The sequence below is a fragment of the Euprymna scolopes genome, chromosome 19 (assembly GCF_053919585.1).
Source record: "Euprymna scolopes isolate OS-2025 chromosome 19, ASM5391958v1, whole genome shotgun sequence".
NCBI lineage: Eukaryota > Metazoa > Mollusca > Cephalopoda > Sepiida > Sepiolidae > Euprymna > Euprymna scolopes.
In genome coordinates this window covers 138,307,478-138,324,870 of record NC_136500.1, presented here as the reverse complement: position 1 = coordinate 138,324,870, position 17,393 = coordinate 138,307,478, and the positions used below count along the sequence as shown (strand labels likewise).

At 31.5% G+C, this 17,393-nt stretch overlaps 1 protein-coding gene across 1 annotated transcript in view; it reads right to left on the bottom strand.

Annotated features, from left to right (window-relative positions):
• The window catches only part of LOC145239994 (IgGFc-binding protein-like), a 266,786-nt gene that overhangs the window by 86,441 nt on the left and 162,952 nt on the right, over positions 1–17,393 (bottom strand). The window contains exons 41-46 of the mRNA XM_080103577.1: positions 16,643–16,887; positions 14,241–14,548; positions 10,541–10,809; positions 5,883–6,073; positions 3,704–3,887; positions 1,685–1,708 (exon numbers count right to left, since the gene is read on the bottom strand). Of these exons, the coding sequence (XP_079959703.1) occupies positions 1,685–1,708; positions 3,704–3,887; positions 5,883–6,073; positions 10,541–10,809; positions 14,241–14,548; positions 16,643–16,887 (1,221 nt within the window). The remainder of the gene's footprint in view (positions 1–1,684; positions 1,709–3,703; positions 3,888–5,882; positions 6,074–10,540; positions 10,810–14,240; positions 14,549–16,642; positions 16,888–17,393) is intronic.

Below are 17,393 nucleotides of genomic sequence, written 5' to 3'. Positions count from 1 at the left end.
CCTGACCGCCAGACTAGACTCGATGTCGCTTGTAAGTAATCTATATTCCTATAATTTTTTTATGTCTTGATATTCATATTAAAACTCTTTTTTATTTATTTAAAAAGAAAATATAACTTTCTTATATATGGGGCCGGGGAATTGAATTCATCGGCAAATATCTAGCTAATTTCCATAGTCTTTTAAACATTCATTTTAATTAATTCCTTATTAGTTTTTTTCGGTTTTCTTATAGCATAATCATCTTTAGTTTACTATTACGTGTAATTATATCCATGCATATAGTCTACATGATTTATACTTGTGTTATACAGGGTGACCCCCCCCAAAAAAAAAATAAAAGCTAAATGGAGGTCATCTAGAACATATGCTGTAGAACGGAGAAAAAAAAAGCCAAAGACGTTAGTGTTTTGATGTGATGTTTTGAATATAATAAACTAGTGATGACCAAAGTTTCATTTCATTCGGACAAAACACTAAGAAACGAGGCCTCATTTGAGTTGGGGCCCGTTTTTTTTTGGTCACCCTGTATTTTTGTAAAAATGTTTATAGCAAACAGAAATCTATTTCTCTATATATTTATGCATGTGTAACGCCGTCTAGAAAACAGCGGAAGTGATGTAACAATATCCTTTTTGTATCTCACACGTTGAAATATAGAATGATTCACTAATTGTAATGATTTAAAATAATACGTTATGCGATTTTTATTTCCAAGCACATCTTACTACATTAAGTTATGTGTAAGAATGCTTCCAATGAATGCGTATTATGAAATTAATATATAATATTTTATCGTGGTGAGTAACCATCTTGTGCATAAATAGGTCGGGAGTTAACGATCCCAGTTTTCAGGGGGTGTTTGTGTACTTCAAAGTACGCCATCTTGGCGTTAACTACTACAACTGTTGTTCTCTGTACATACCGTTTTTCTCAATTCAAATACAGTTTTTGAACCCATATCCGTGTTTGTGTCTTCCTTAGTGACCCTTTCAGGGTCGCGGCATATCTAAAATACATTTACTTCTTAAATGTACCCAGCTGTGTTTGTTTTACTTGGGTAATACTTATAGAAAGGGATATGCATGTATTTTAGTTCTCCTGTAACGTGTTACTGTACCACGATGACGTGTTTTACTGGTGTAGTATAGGGTTATGAATTAAGTTCAGGTAGAATGTGTCAAAACACTTGATAGTGTAGAAAAACTTATTTTAGAAATAGAGAATTATTTGATTTGATATATTGCATTTTCAATACATGAAAATTTAACATAATTGAAATAAGATTAGATTTCATTTCTGAGTAATTACACAAAGAGACATACCTGGTTAAGGTATTATTTACAATATTAATCATATTCTTCTTATATAATAATTTAATTACATTTAATACTTAAATGTACGCAATTGTGTTGGTTTTAATTGGATAATAATTGTAGAAATAAAGATGTATTTACTTTAATGTTCCAGTTATGTGAAACTGTGACACGGTGACGTATGTTACTGGTGCATTATGTGTTGATGAATTAAGTTAAGGTTTACGCAAATGTCTTGTAGAAAAAGAGAACAATTTAATTTGATATATTGTATTGTGAATGCATTAAAATAGAACATGAGTTAATCATTAAAACAAATATATCATTTCTGTTAAAGAAGTTAAATAAAAGAATAAGTAATTGCTTACCTGGCATTTTTATTTCTTCAACTCCTGCGAAAATAAAATGAATTGAATTGAAAGAATATGCAAGTATATATTCTCTAATTTTATCGACATAATAATTATTTTTGTAATATTATCTATCTTTATCTCTGTAAATCAACCTTTTTATTTGTAATAATCCAACTTTTTCATAGTACGAGGAGCGTGCAGTAAGGAATGCCCCTGACCCACTTCCCAAAGAAGTATATATTTAATTGCCGCCCACATCGGCAATATTTGGCACAAGGCCTGGAAAGTGGGATACCCGCAGGCTCCCCTAAAGGAGGGGCACTCCTGTAATTTTAAAAATTGCCTGAGTAACCCCGTCGGCATTCCCTGGTCGGGGCGCCTCAGGCAGCAAGCAATAAACTTGCCAGACCGGAAAGCCCGGTGGCAAGGCCTGGGAGGGTGGACCTCCTAGGTATTACCCAGGCGGTGTACCTCAGTCCAACAGGTGCTGGGCCGGTTCCCGGCCCCTCACCTGTTGGGCTGAGTGTCAAGTGACGAATCCTTGACTGGTACTACCCTGTCACCCTGCAGCCGAGGCCGCTAGGAGACACATCTCCATCAGACGAACTAATGGGGGTAGAAGTAGAGCAACGAAACTTGGCACAGTTATTTGTCTATTAATCATGGCACATGCAAAATTTCAGCTAGATCAACTGAAAGTGGGTCAGAGGCATTACTTATTGCATGCCCCTCTTATGTAAGTACTGATAAAATAGAATTATTTAAAATTTTGCAAATTTTAAATAATTCTATTTCTGGTTCATTTATATCTAACGTAATAAGAATAACCAGTCCAGAATTTTAGATTCAGTTTATTCACCATCAATCAAAAGAATGTATTTGTTTCCTGATCATTAGGGTTGTGACAACAGCATATTCTTTGCATTATTTTGACTCTTGAGTATATATCCGTTAATATGTTATATATTTTTATATAGGCGGATGTGGTTCTCGATTGATTGACTGTGTCTTACTGTGTCGGATATATACCCGAGAGTGAACAGAACGAAAAGAATATTCTGTTGTCACAGCCCTACTGATCACAAAATATGTGTTGACCAGTGTTATTATTTCTTTTCTGTGCGTGTGTTTTTTTTTTTTTTTTTTTTTTTTTACTTTTCTTGTCATTTTGTTCTTACTAGGAATATGGTTTCTTACTGGATGCCAGGTAATCACTAGTTGCCTCATACATTCAAACCAAGAGATCTTTTAAAGATTCTAACCTCTCTTTTAGCGCAATTTATTCATCCCTAAAAAAACATATTAGTTTATTCAAGCTGGGGATAGAACTCAATACCAAATATTCACCCGCTAACTCAGATATTCCAACCGAAAGATCTTTTTAAAATTCTAACCGCCCCTTTAAGTGCAATTGCTTGAATTTCTCTTGCACTTGGTTCACCGGGTATATTTGCCAGGTAGTTTTTGAAATTCTTTTTCAGGAGTTCAGTTACTCTTATAATTACAGAACTGATGCGGATCTTTCTAAAATTCCAGTTTCTTTTTATATCCTACATAAGACCTTGGTATTGCGTTCTATTTTCCTCTTAGCTGTGTTTAATCCAACATTAGTAAGGACAAAAACTTCTACTCAGGTTGCTTCTTTCTCCTTCTCGTCCCATATCGTAGATGTTAAAACATAATGTAAAATGTATTCAGATATCTACATTTATGATATCGTCTCACTCATGTAAAATTCTATATAGTTTTTATCTCACATTAATGCACAACAAAGTTTACAAATTCAACCAATAAAACGTAAAGTAAACGGGTTCAATAGCGTTTGTACACGCATTTCCCGCCGTTAAGAAAAAATCTATTTCATACATTAGGTACAATATGATATTCAATTGAGAATTGACTCTGTAATATTAAATACAAAATTAAAAGATATTTAAGCGAATTTTACGACCCGACAAGGCCGCGTGCCTCCCGCTAGTGCAAATTAAAATAAATCAATTCAGTCAATAAAATTAAAGGAAACGATTTACATACCTGTTGGTACGCATTTCCCGCCTTTGAGATTAAATCCTTTTTTACAGACACATCCACGAACTCCATCGAGAAGACCGCATTCACTATTGGCTCCACACGGCTTCATCTTTTCAGTCTTCACTTTACCGTTGAGTTTGCAAGTTATTTTCGATTGGCATTTGGAATCAGTAAAAACTTCGTTCAGCTGATATAGAAAGAAATCAGACGAGCAGCCATAAGATGAAACATAAAACATCAATTGAAAATCTTGTAATTAAAGTTGATGTTCCAGTTATATCATAAGAATTGAATATAAAAGCAAATTTAATTGCAAATTTTCTTTTCAGGATTTATATTCATGTCGATTAATGTATATTTTAAAGAAGAGGAATCATCACATATCAGGACCTGAAGACCATTCGAGGATACGTGTTTATATATGTACGACAATTAAAATAGTAAGTGTTTATATATGTATGAAAATTAAAATCCGGTAGCAATTGAATATTTGAGAGACAGGTCCAACAAGAATTTGTTTACATTGACTTGAGGACGGCATAGTAACGTTGACCCAACGATTCCGCTGGATCACCGAATTTAAGCAACGTTAAATGTGGCCAGTACTAAATGAGTGACTATTTGGGACTTTCAGGTGCTGTATTTGGCCTCCGCTTATCTCAGCATTGTTTCCAGTTGTCCTGGACTGCTCCTTGCCACTTGACTCAAACAGTGCCGATTCAGAAGAGGAGTTGTTAGAGATTGCGCAATCATTGCCTCATAATTACACGCTCAGCTGCCCTTACAGGCTGTATCCTTTGTCTTTCGAGACTAAACGGGGGCATCAGAATTGAAGACGACTATGCTGTACTCATCCAGAAAGAGAGTTGCACAGCCAGGTAGTTCTACGAAAGAAGGTTTGTTTGCGGAACTTGCGTTGAGATTTAGGTTAAATTAGAGGGAGAAAGAAACTGGATAATGGTTGTATAGAGAGGAGTGCTTTTTATGAATTGGTTAAGCTGACATGAAATAAATTAGACAAAAATTGTTCATTATCATTTATTTGTTATATACGCTGAAGTTACATTGAGCTTCATAAATTAAGGATTAGTATAAATAAAAGGTGAAATATAATTGAAAAAAATTATTTCTCCACAGATATATATATATATATATATATATATATATATATATATATATATATATATCTGTGGAGAAATAATTTTTTTCATTATTAGTGAGCAAAATTACAACGACCGCTATAATCACCAATAAAATTAATTGCATAAAAATATATAAAATATTAACTATATAAGACTCAATTTTTTGAATTCATAGTAATATATTACAAATACAATATTTAAATGTATTATAAGATAATATTTATTTCTAACTACTTTTAACATGATAACATACAGATAGTTTTAAAAATTTGTATATACATTTTTTATTTTTTTATTTATCTTTTAATAGACTTACTTTCCATGACTCAATTAACTCTATGACGCGAGTATAATCTCCATTTTCTTTCCCTTCTTTCTCAGAGATTCTAGACTAATGAAACCATATGTCAGGCAGCGGATGGTCACTCTCTTCTTTTTTCTTTCTTCTTCTCTTTCCCTTATGCGCAGTTTATTTTATTTCCTTCTCTCTATATCTGTATATTTCTCCCTCTTCTTCCTAGGTTAGTAGACGCGTGTCAAGGCATTTACGTGTAAGAACGTGCATATTTCGGGGCGTGTGTGTGTGTATGTATGTGTGTGTGTGTTGCGTGTGTGTGTGTGTGTGTGTCTGTTGTTACGTCGAGCTACCGGACAGCCGTTATAAGTATCATAATGTTCTTGTTGTTGTTTTTTTTTTAAAATCCGTCCCACCCTCTCTATAAAATGTATTAAGTGGATTGCTACGACCACCCCCTCTGGTGTTTTGACGGTTGGGGCCCGATTCTTTTTCTTTCTTTATTTCAGTATCAAAAATGTAATTGTCTAGTTTAGATGCTTGAAAATACCATGCGGTTGAAATAAATTATTGCATCGACAATTATGTAATTTCCGTGTTATATTTTTATATTATATATATATATATATACATATATATATGTATATATATACACATATATATATATATATATAATAGAAGGCATAATGTTTTACAATAATTTAATTAAAAAATATTTATATATTTTAAGGTGGAATTTACTTACATTTAAGTAATAACCTTTATGAAGACAACCACATTTTGAAACGTGAACACATTCATCACCGCTAAGAATGAATCCTCTCTTACAAACACATCCTTCTGCACGAGCTGTACATTTTGGCTTCCGGTTAGTGCAACTAGGTTGACATTCAAATGCGTTGAATTGATAAACTTTATTTGATTCACATTTCAAAGCTGCAAAAATAAGTTGAAAATTTGAAAATATGCATTGGAGTGAGTTATAATGTTATTATTAGATTTAAAAATCATCTGATCATTGTGATGTATTTTTCTACTAATAAAATTATTCTATATTTAATGCTCAATATATATATATATATAAATATATATACATACATATATATAAATATATATATATGCATAAATATATGTATATGTATAAATATATATATATATAAATATATATATAAATATATATATATACAAATATATATATAAATATATATATAAATATATATATAAATATATATATATGTAAATATATATATAAATATATATATATATAAATAAATATATATATATATAAATATATATATAAATATATATATATATAAATATATATATAAATATACATATAAATATATATATATATAAATATATAAATATATAAATATATATAAATATATATATAAATATATATAATAATATATATTACTCCAGGTTAAAAATATCCAAAAGTAAACAAAAGTAAAGTTTGAATTCAAGGAGGTTGTCGATAGTGCTCAGTAAAAAGAGCAGGGTATTATTTTATTCAATGAAGTAAAACAAAATTACGATACGACACTACAATAAATCTACTGTTTCAGTATAAAAAGACATCATACTAGTCCTTTGGTTATAATTATCATTAAACAATTGACCTTGATTTAGACTGGACGTTTATTATCGACTGACAATGTCTTTTTAGACTGAAACAACTTTTTTTTCTTGTTTACACAGGAATCATCAGTTATCAATGCCCGGAGGCCACTCGAGGATTATTCAATGTGATTATAGCGTAGTAAACATAAGTAGTGGGAGTTTTGTGAATTGGATTGCTTAGGAGGACGGTTGGTAAAGAACTTGTTTACGTTGGACGGATGGTTGTATCGATTGGTTTCCTAGATGTAAAGCCAATGAAACGCAGGTGATTATTAAAGAGTGCTCAGTGCAGGACCGAGCTGGTATATAGTCTGTTTATTAGACTTACATTATTTATTACGTATGTGAATACATATTTTAATGGAATCCTAATCCAAGGAAGCAATTTCATCAGACCAAAAAATAATATCACCTCTTTTGTTTTTTGGTCTGATGAGGTAATCTCCTTGAATTAGGATTCCACTGAAACATGTATGCACATATGTAACCAATGTTTGTATAATAAACATATATATATATATATATATATATATATATATATATATATACATATATGTGTGTGTGTATGTGTGTGTGTATGTGTGTGTGTTATTTGTTTTTGTTTTGCGATACTTTTTGAATAAATTAAATTATATATTTGAAAGTGCATTTTTACCTAAATGCGAGTTCGGAATGATGTTCCTTTTAAACAAGTTTTGTACCCCAAATGGGGAGCGGCATATGCATTATTTTTAAAATATCATTATCCACTGACACGTGGTCCGTCGTCTACGACTTATCAAATTCAGCCAAGTTGATGAGTTATAGATGACGAAACACGAGTCAGTGAATTATTATATTTAAAAAATTATATATATATATATATATATATATATATATATATATATATATATATACATATATATATACTCTTAAATCTGAATTTTTATATTTAAAAAATTATATATATATATATACTCTTAAATATAATATTAACTTTTAAGTTATTGAAATACTTCTATGTAAAGTTAAGATCAATGCAGTTTATGTGTGCTTTGTTTTTGCATAACTAGCAATGTACAAATATATACGAATGGAAATCACGAGTTCCGTTATGAGCATCCTCCAGACTTCCATGTACACCCGTTGTTCATTTTTTTGCAAAAGTGTATTTCGAATGGTTATACCTATGTAAAAAAATAAATTCCGGAGCCAAAATTGCACTCTTTTTCATGTTATCACTCCCGTTTTCATAGCGCTTCAACGTTTGAGTTAAAAATACAGGGGCTTTACTTTTTTAACGAGCTTATACATTAAAAGATGTACATTACATATTACATTTCACACATATGAATAAAACAGTAGACGTATGTGTGGGTGTAAATATCTAACAGGTAAACTCTTAAACTTCTGGTCACATAGAACTGAAATTCCCAGGAATTAATATTCATGCACCAAGGGTGGTTTATAGCGAATAATATCTTTGCTTACATGCATGTATATCGCAGACAGACATTGGAAACTTTACATGTAAAATATTCATTAACCATTGGCTGACATTTTTGTTTTGTATGCGCATGCGCGTATTTCCGGTTCATTCCTTTAATTTTTTATCATGCTGGCACGCTCGTTTTTTTTTTTAATTTAAATTCTAACTGATGACACCAACTCATTTTTATGGCTTTATATGAAAAAACAAAACAAAATAAAAAAAATGAAATCATATGTAAATTTTACTCGCGGTTTGATATTTATAAATATGAAATCAAACCTATATATCTTTTTAAAGATCTCATATTTACTTTATTTCATACATTATTTTTAAGATGGGGGGATGACACATAGAATACGGACCGTGCTGAAATAATGACGTTATTATTTAGAAAGCCATTTTAATATGGGAAGGGGAAGTATTATTTGAATTATTCTGTACTTTCACCTAACTATTTATTAAATAAGAAACTGGCGTGTATTAGCAATAATATTTTTATGATAAATCTGTTTATGCTAAAAATAATGATGCTGTTGCTTTTAAAATCAATGATGGTTATCACGTCAATTAAAACGAAAATTTATTCTTATATATACTTATTTAAAAAAATCTTTACCAAAAACGATTATATATTTCTTTAACAAGAACGATTATATATTCTTTTTTATATAAAAAAATTAAATTGCTGTAGTTTAAATAACTACACAAATAAAATATATTAATTTTATTTATTTCAAGAATATTTTGTTTTCAATTAAAATTAATTTCGCTTGGTATAAGTAATATGTGACTATTAAATTACATTTTTTCGTTGTTTGAAGCTATAAATAATAATAATAATTCAATGTTCATTATAAATTTCTTCTTCTTTTTTAAATAATTCTTATATACAAATTTTATGTTATCCAATATATATATATATATATATATATATATATATATATATATATATATATATATATATATATATATATATATATATATATATAGCAGAGATAAGATCTTGTCAAGATGCCTTCACGAAAAAGGAATGTGTAATTTTCAGATCATTGAGTGTGGTTTCAGAGCGCAAAAAGAAATTTAAAATGGGGGCCTGGTGGGTTTAAAGTAAATTTGTAGGCAAACCGTCAGGCAAGCAGATTTGCCTTTTCGGTTTCCATGCATACAATGTTCATGTTGTTGGATAGTGGGGGTATTCTTGATCAACCATTATTTACTACGCTTTTATAATTTTTTCAGAAATCACGAGTGCCTAATTTCTGCGACTTTATACGTTTTCTAGAGATTTTTGAATAACTTTTTCTGGTCTGCAGCTACTTCCCTCTTACAATTATTTCGATCTTCTACAAACGTTTGTCTATTTGTATTGGACTTACGTATGACAAATCTACAGAATAAATGCTACTTTTGAGCAATGGCAGCTGCATAAGCATAGGTGGAGCTTGCTAAAGAAATTTCGTATGGGAACGTGCGCTTATGATATGTTTAATATTTAAAGAATATACTCATGCCAGGTTGTTCTAAAAGATCCCTGTACGAAGGGAACTTGGACACTTGAAGATCGTGTCTAGTAGGCATACAATTTCTCTATTTAAACAAAACTCAATCATTTAATATTCATTATCAATGTCTACTTATGTTTTACGGAAATAATTTAAATGTATCAATTTATTTTTTCCAATATATTTAAAACAATTATCTACTTTCGAAAGAAGTTTCACATAAAAAAATATAATAATTAGTAAAAATACAGAACAAAATACCACATTCCGAAACAAGTTTTAGATTAAAAATATTCATACTTGGTTAGAAAAATAACATATAACAAATTTTGAAACAAGTTCTAGATTAAAACATTAATAATTAGTTTACAAAAACACATATCACATTTTGAAAAAAGTTCTAGATTAAAAATATAATAATTAGTTTAAAAAACAAAAATACACTACATTTCGAAAAAGTATTATATTAAAAACATTAATAATTAGTAAAAAATACAACATTTATAAACAGTTTTATATTAAAAGCATTAATAAGTATTTAAAAAAACATACCACATTTCGAAACAAGTTTTATATTAAAAAGATTAATAATTAGCATAATAACAAAAAACACATACCACATTTTGAAACAAGTTTTATATTAAAAACATTAATAAATAGCTTAAAAACAAAAACACATGCCACATTTTGAAACAAGTTTTATATTAAAAAGATAATTAATTAGCTAAAAAAACACACACCACATTTCGAAACATGTTTTATATTAAAAAGATTAATAAATAGCTAAAAAAACAAAAAAACACATACCACATTTCGAAACTCTTCTCCAATTAACAGCAACTCCTAATTCCTCACATTCGCGCACAAATCCTTCAATCGATTCGCAAAAAACGTTGTTGATATTTTCTTTGTTTCCCTGATACATACACGTGTCAATTTTGCAAGATTCAATGTACTCTTTCACACGGATCAGACCGAGCTTTCTCCTGCATGCAGTGAATGTAGCATGCATGATGACGTCACATCTTTTTGTTTGTGATGGTGGGCATTTCATGTTGACGTCGCTTACGTCACATCTGAAAAATAAAAAAATATAATATACAAGTTATGACGAAACGTGTACTGAGCTTAACTTCAATATATTACCAAGAAATTTTTAATGTTTCATCACATCGTAATCTTTAAAAAATAATTTAAAAAAAACATACATAGAAATTAAACACTGACATCTTTAAGTGTACACAATTCTGAACAGTATCCCTCAATAATCTAACAAAAATATATACATATATACTAGTTAGGACGATGAATATATATATATATATATATATATATATATATATATATATATATATATATATAAAATAAAATAAATAAATTTTTGTAAATTTTTCCATGGATTTCGGCCTTTTGGATTATTATGGACTATCTTCTTCCAATTACGGGATTTTTGGATTTTACTTGTGCAAACGGAAATCCAATTAACTTTCTTGAAGTTATATATTTGGATTTTACCGTCACTTGATTATTTATCTTCCACCAGACTATCCATTCATGTGTAATCACCTTTTTCGTCACCATATTCCCCCTGCTTCACTTTTTTTTTTCATGTAAGATCTTTGACTTACTTGTTGTTTCATCAAATACTTTTGCATGCAAAATCCGATCCCGCATTTTGCTAATTCCTACCCTCTGATGAGAAGGAAAGTATTTCTTCGAAAACTCCGCGGATTAAGGACTATCCAGTTATCTAGTGTTTCCTTTTCAGATTAAATATGTTTTTAACTAATTTCAAAGTGTTTTTAACATGTTTTATTAACGGTTTGCTCGTATATATATATATATATATATATATATATATATATATATATATATGTATATATATATATATATATATATATATATATATATATATATAAGCGATGCTCTTTGTGTAAACAAATTGAGCTTAGGTATTTGGACAATGTCAAAATATTGTAAATTCACTGCTCGCATAGGAGCAGCCGGTAAGCGCAACGTAAATTTATTCAAAATAAAAAACAAATATTTTTATTTAACTACCATTATTTGACATTGAAAAATTCACCAAAGTTATTTTTTCCTTTTTCATTAAGTGAGATGTTTATCGGAATGCCTTCGATAAGTATTGATAATCGAAATAATTTTTTTATAAATCTGAAGAAAGAAGGAACTTGCGATTTTTACCAAATTTTACACCATATACAGCCTTTCGTAACAAGCGCATTTGAAAAGTCTTATCATCGCACAAGCAGAACGGTACAGACTATAAAATCAACTGTAGATTGTTTAAAACGACAGGGACGCGGTTGAAAAGAATGTTTGTTTTAGAACACAATTGAACTATGCTAGTTGATGTTTGCATGTTTAACTTTAATTCAAGCCATTTTATGAAAATAATGTACTTCAATTCAAGTGATTATGTACAAAAATATAATGATGAAATCAACAGTTTGTTCTCTGATAAGACATGGGCGCGTTCAAAATGGATATTTCTTTTTAGAGCACGATTGAAGCATAATACTTTACTTTTGCCTTTTAAACTTGAAATGAAGCCATTATTTGCAGATTATTTGATAAAATCAACAGTAGATTCTCTACAGTACAATAAAGACTAAACGGTATTGTGGACTAAATCACTGCTGGGAAGCACATGAAGCTTCCTCGTGATACTCTGCGGGGAGGTCCCTAATTAGAGCTATTAACCGATTTGATTTCACCGATTTTGATGATAATAAAAGTATGGAAGGGTGGCGTATTTGTTGATCCTCATTTATTCCTCGACAAAATCGAGTCTCCCTGCTAGTTTGAAATAAGTTTAAATATTAAGGGCGTATGTTTCGTAGTAAACAAGTTTGCTGTATCTGAAAACTATTTGACTTACTTTGTTTTTGGTTTATCTATGTTACACTTAAATATTTCGTTGCCTAGGTTATATGTAAAATTGTTTTGATTGTATGAATCGAATATGTAAACTTGACAAAAAGAAAATGACAATTTTGAATGAATACGGAAAACAAACTATTTGACAAAAGATGAAAAAACTATAAAAAAAAGTTAATAATTTCGGCTGATTTTATATCCACTTCCATTTTTTTTTATATATGATGCCATAAACTGTTTGATTGTATAATTCAACAATTCCTGTGTTTATCAATGACAATTATGTACAAGGGGAGCGCAATAAGTAATACCCTTGACCCACTTCTAGTTGTCCGATCTAACTGAAATTTTGCATATGATATGATTTATATCTCTACGGGTTGTGTGGCAAATTACAGCTCTTAACTAATTGTGGTTTCTGTTTTACAGGTGTTTGAACTGAGGCAGGTGTGATATGGAGCCTGTTGAATGTCGAGCAGTGATCCGGTTTTTGTATTTGAAAGGACGCACACCACATGAAACTTTTGATGAAATGAAAAAAACTTATGGTGATAATGCCCCATCATATGACCTTGTAAAACGCTGGCATCGTGAATTCAAACATGGCCGGAAGTCTGTGGAAACAGCTCCCAGACCTGGTCGTCCCCCCTTCTGTCATTGATAAGGCATCTGTCAGTCAAGTTGAGGCTGCGATTTTGGAAGATCGGCGCATTACTATTCGCCAAATAGCCCAAGATGTCAAGATTAGTACAAGGTCTGTGGAAACTATCATTCATGACCATTTGCATATGCATAAGGTGTCTGTCAGATGGATTCCCAGGTTGCTCACACCATTCCAGAGGCGAGAACGCGTCGAGTGCTCAGGATGAAATTTGAGATGCCAAGAAGATGAGTCAAGGTTTTTCAAAAGACTGATTATACAGGATGAAACCTGGGTCCATCACTATGATCGAGATAGCAAAGCCCAGTCAATGCAATCGAAGCACTTGGACTCACCACCTCCAAAGAAGGCAAGAGTGCAGCCCTCCGCTGGCAAGTTCATGCTCACAGTCTTCTCGGACCAGGACGGAGTAGTGATGACAGATGTCCTGGCAAAGGATCCCACAATTATAGGAGCCTATTATGCTTCACTTTTGAGGAAATTAAGGGAAGCTATCAAAATCAAGAGGCGGGGCAAGATCAGCAAATGTACCCTTCTCCTGCAGGACAACGCCCCGGTCCACAACTCGCATGTCTCCAGATCAGAAGCACGGGCGTGTGGTTATGAAATCATACCTCATCCTCCTTATTCTCCTGACCTTGCACCCTCTAACTTTCACCTCTTCCAAGCCATGAAGTTGTTTTTGAAAGGAAAGCGTTTCCCAGATGATGCAGCCTTGATATATGAAGTCATGTCGTGGTTGGAGGACCAACCTGGGGTGGTCTACAAAAACGGTCTCCAGAGCTGCATCAAACGATGGGAGAAATGCATAACTCTGGGTGGTTCCTATGTAAAGAAAGACTAATAACTGTGCCAAGTTTCGTTGCTCTACTGCTATGGGAAGTGGGTCAGGACATTACTTATTGCACGGCCCTCGTAAGAAATAAAAAAACTTATTTGACTTACTTTGTTTGTGGTTTGTCACTGTCGTCTTTCACCTTAAAACTGTTTCCAATTAACGAAAATCTGTTGCGATTTTTCGACACGTCTTCCCCTTCTTTCGTTCTGTAGTCGTCTTTCTTCCTGTTGCAATTTCCACAGATTCCGGTTAACTTGTTAGAAAACGTACCAGGAACTTTCACTGAGACTCGATGTTTCCCGTCAAACTGAACACGGAGACCCCATTCTGTTGAAACTGTAACCCAACCACGAGAATAATTGATGGCGTATCCCAAATCGCTGTTGATTGGAAATGACCTTTTCTCACCGTTCACCTACAATGATAAGTGAAACATATCGATTATGTATTTTGCATTATCTGACAGTTTGTTATCACAAAATAATTAATGTTCATTTGTATTTCAATTAGAAATAAAACGTATCGATTATATTGTATAACATTGGAGGGTTTATTATTACAAAATAATGTTGATTTGTATCTTTCCTTTTGCTGAAAACGTATATTAAACATCATCATATACATTATAATAAGCATAAGTTAAAACCTCCATAACTTTGCTATTTTATAAGCAATAAAATACTAATAACTGTAAAAAGCAGAGTTGAGAGTTCAAAAATATTTACAGCCATATAACCTATATATAATAACTTTTTATGGTGAAAAGCAAAAAAACAAAAAAAACAAAAAACAAAAGAGTTTTATACGTATTTTTTCTTTTCCCCGCTTTTTTTTAAAATAGTTTTATAAAACATGTTATTCTTTGAATGATGAACAATAGAAGTATTTTCTTTATGATTGCAATATATATTATTATGAGCCCACAAGGAGCTTTCACACAGGTTATAAAATATCTCATTGAAAACAGCCTTTGGTGTTCCCTGGAATCTGAATGACAACAAGTTTCCCCAGATTTTCCAGTACTCTCCACCTCTTTCGATAACATTTGCAAATAAATTTCCATTATCGCAACAACCGCTTACCGTTGATTTCTGCTTGCAGTGGCTATTGGTCTTTACTGGAATCTGAGTTACAATAAGCCTCCCCAAGATCCCAGTTCTCTTCGCACATACAGTTTAGGTCTGGCCAGTGCTCACTCCTCTGTCTTTCCTTCCTCCTTGACTACTTGGCTATTTGGGTTCACTCTTTTGAGGGAACAGTGATGTAGTATAGGGTTGGGGGTGGGATTAAAGTACTTATAGGTATGCAGTTTCAATGTTCTTTGTTCCATGTAGCGCGTCATGTTTTGTCTCTGTAGCAGTTTGTCTAGTCTACGCTTTTGGTTCGTGTGTGTTCGTTTCCACATGCAAGGGTTTTCCTTAATATTTCAGCTGTTATTATTATTATTATTATTATTATTATTATTATTATTATTATTATTATTATTATTATTTAAAAGTCATTTGTGTGTGTGTGTGTGTGTTAGTTTGTTATTTATAGGTTCTTAAATGGCAAATTTTACACAAAGTAAATTTATATATCTGGCAGTGTTCTTAGATATGTTTTGCCAGAAATTCATCCTATAAGCATCGAAAATCGAAAAAAATCCCATCTTAAAAAAAGTTTTTCACTTCTCTAGATAAAAAAGAATAATGTTTACATGGAGATTATTTTACGTTACACGGGCCAAGGGGGATGATAAAATTTCAGTGAATCATTTCTTCTTAAAAAAAAACACCCAGATACTTTAGAATCTGGGAATATAGCTTAGTGGTAGAGCATTAGACTGCAGATCGAATGAGCGCCAACGTTCAAACCCGGGTATACATCACCATTTTATTTTAATCTTTTTCTTATTAATGAGTTCAATTTAGGTTAAAAGAAGATGTACTATGAAAAATCGCCACAAATTATTTCTTCGTTTGTATATTTTAAAGCTAAACATTAATCAAAAGTGGCATTTCCAGGGCATTCATCGTCAAGCCCAAATATCAGCTGATGTAATATATTGCAAACAAACACAGGGGGTATTTGACGACGACATTATCATTATTATTTTTTAATTTTGTTTTAGTAAATTAGTTAACCGGGCAAATTATTTCTCGTAATATATAATAATCAACAGAGAATTCATTCTATAATAATACTTACGCAATCTGGATAAATTAAAATATGTTTAAATGTATTGTATGGCCGGACAAAGCCGGGATTCCAACTAGTATATATTTATATCCCAACGCATTCTATTTACTCCAATCCATATTGTGATTCTTTTATAAACCATTGAATAGTTATTACTTACGAGTACTTTATTTCGTGGTAAAAGTCTAATTGTCTCAGTCATGAAAGATTTCTCCTCCAGTAATCGAGTACATAAAGATGAAGTACATAAAAAGAGATACTACACTGTGATCCTGGCTCGAAGATTGTTATTCTTTTATAAACCATTGAATAAATAGTTACTACTTACGAGTACTTTATTTCGTGGTAAAAGTCTAATTGTAACACCATTCAGTTTGACATCGACCATTCGGGTATAAGATACGCGCGTGTTTCCACGATGTTCATTCTTAACTTCAACAGCAAAGAAATGGGGTGCTCCCGTCGTGTTTGTAGCCAAGGTATATTTGCAAATTCCCATGAAATGGATCATCTGTCCATCAAATGTACGATAATGAGGATCACCGGATGCTGAGCAGGAACAATCTGGTTCGACTATAAAACAAAACAAATATTTTAATATTCTGATGAGAATTTGATTATTGGAGGCGAACATTAGAAGCCATTATGTTTAAGTTAGTATATCCGTAATTATGACATGAACTATCAAATGTATCTTTTTTCCATGGTTTTACATACCTAACAATAACTCTTATTATTTCTGCACATTAATTCTATTCTACGCTATTTTTAAATACGTTATGGTCTGTACGAGATTAGAATAGTCCAGATATCGAATCTTTAACAGAACCTTTCACAGCAATGTGTTGAAGAAATTTTTGAAGGGTAACATTGTACGATAGTCGTTCCAAAAGTAAAAGCTCTTATTTGTTTTAACCCCAAAAAATGGAAGAGCTACGAAGACAGAAGTGGTATCATTAAAATAAGCAACTTTTTGTCCGTCAGAATGTAATTTCTACATAGTCAGCACCATTCTCAATGCATTTTTGTAATGAATTCAATGACGGTCTCTACTTTTGACGTACATCTATGACTGATCT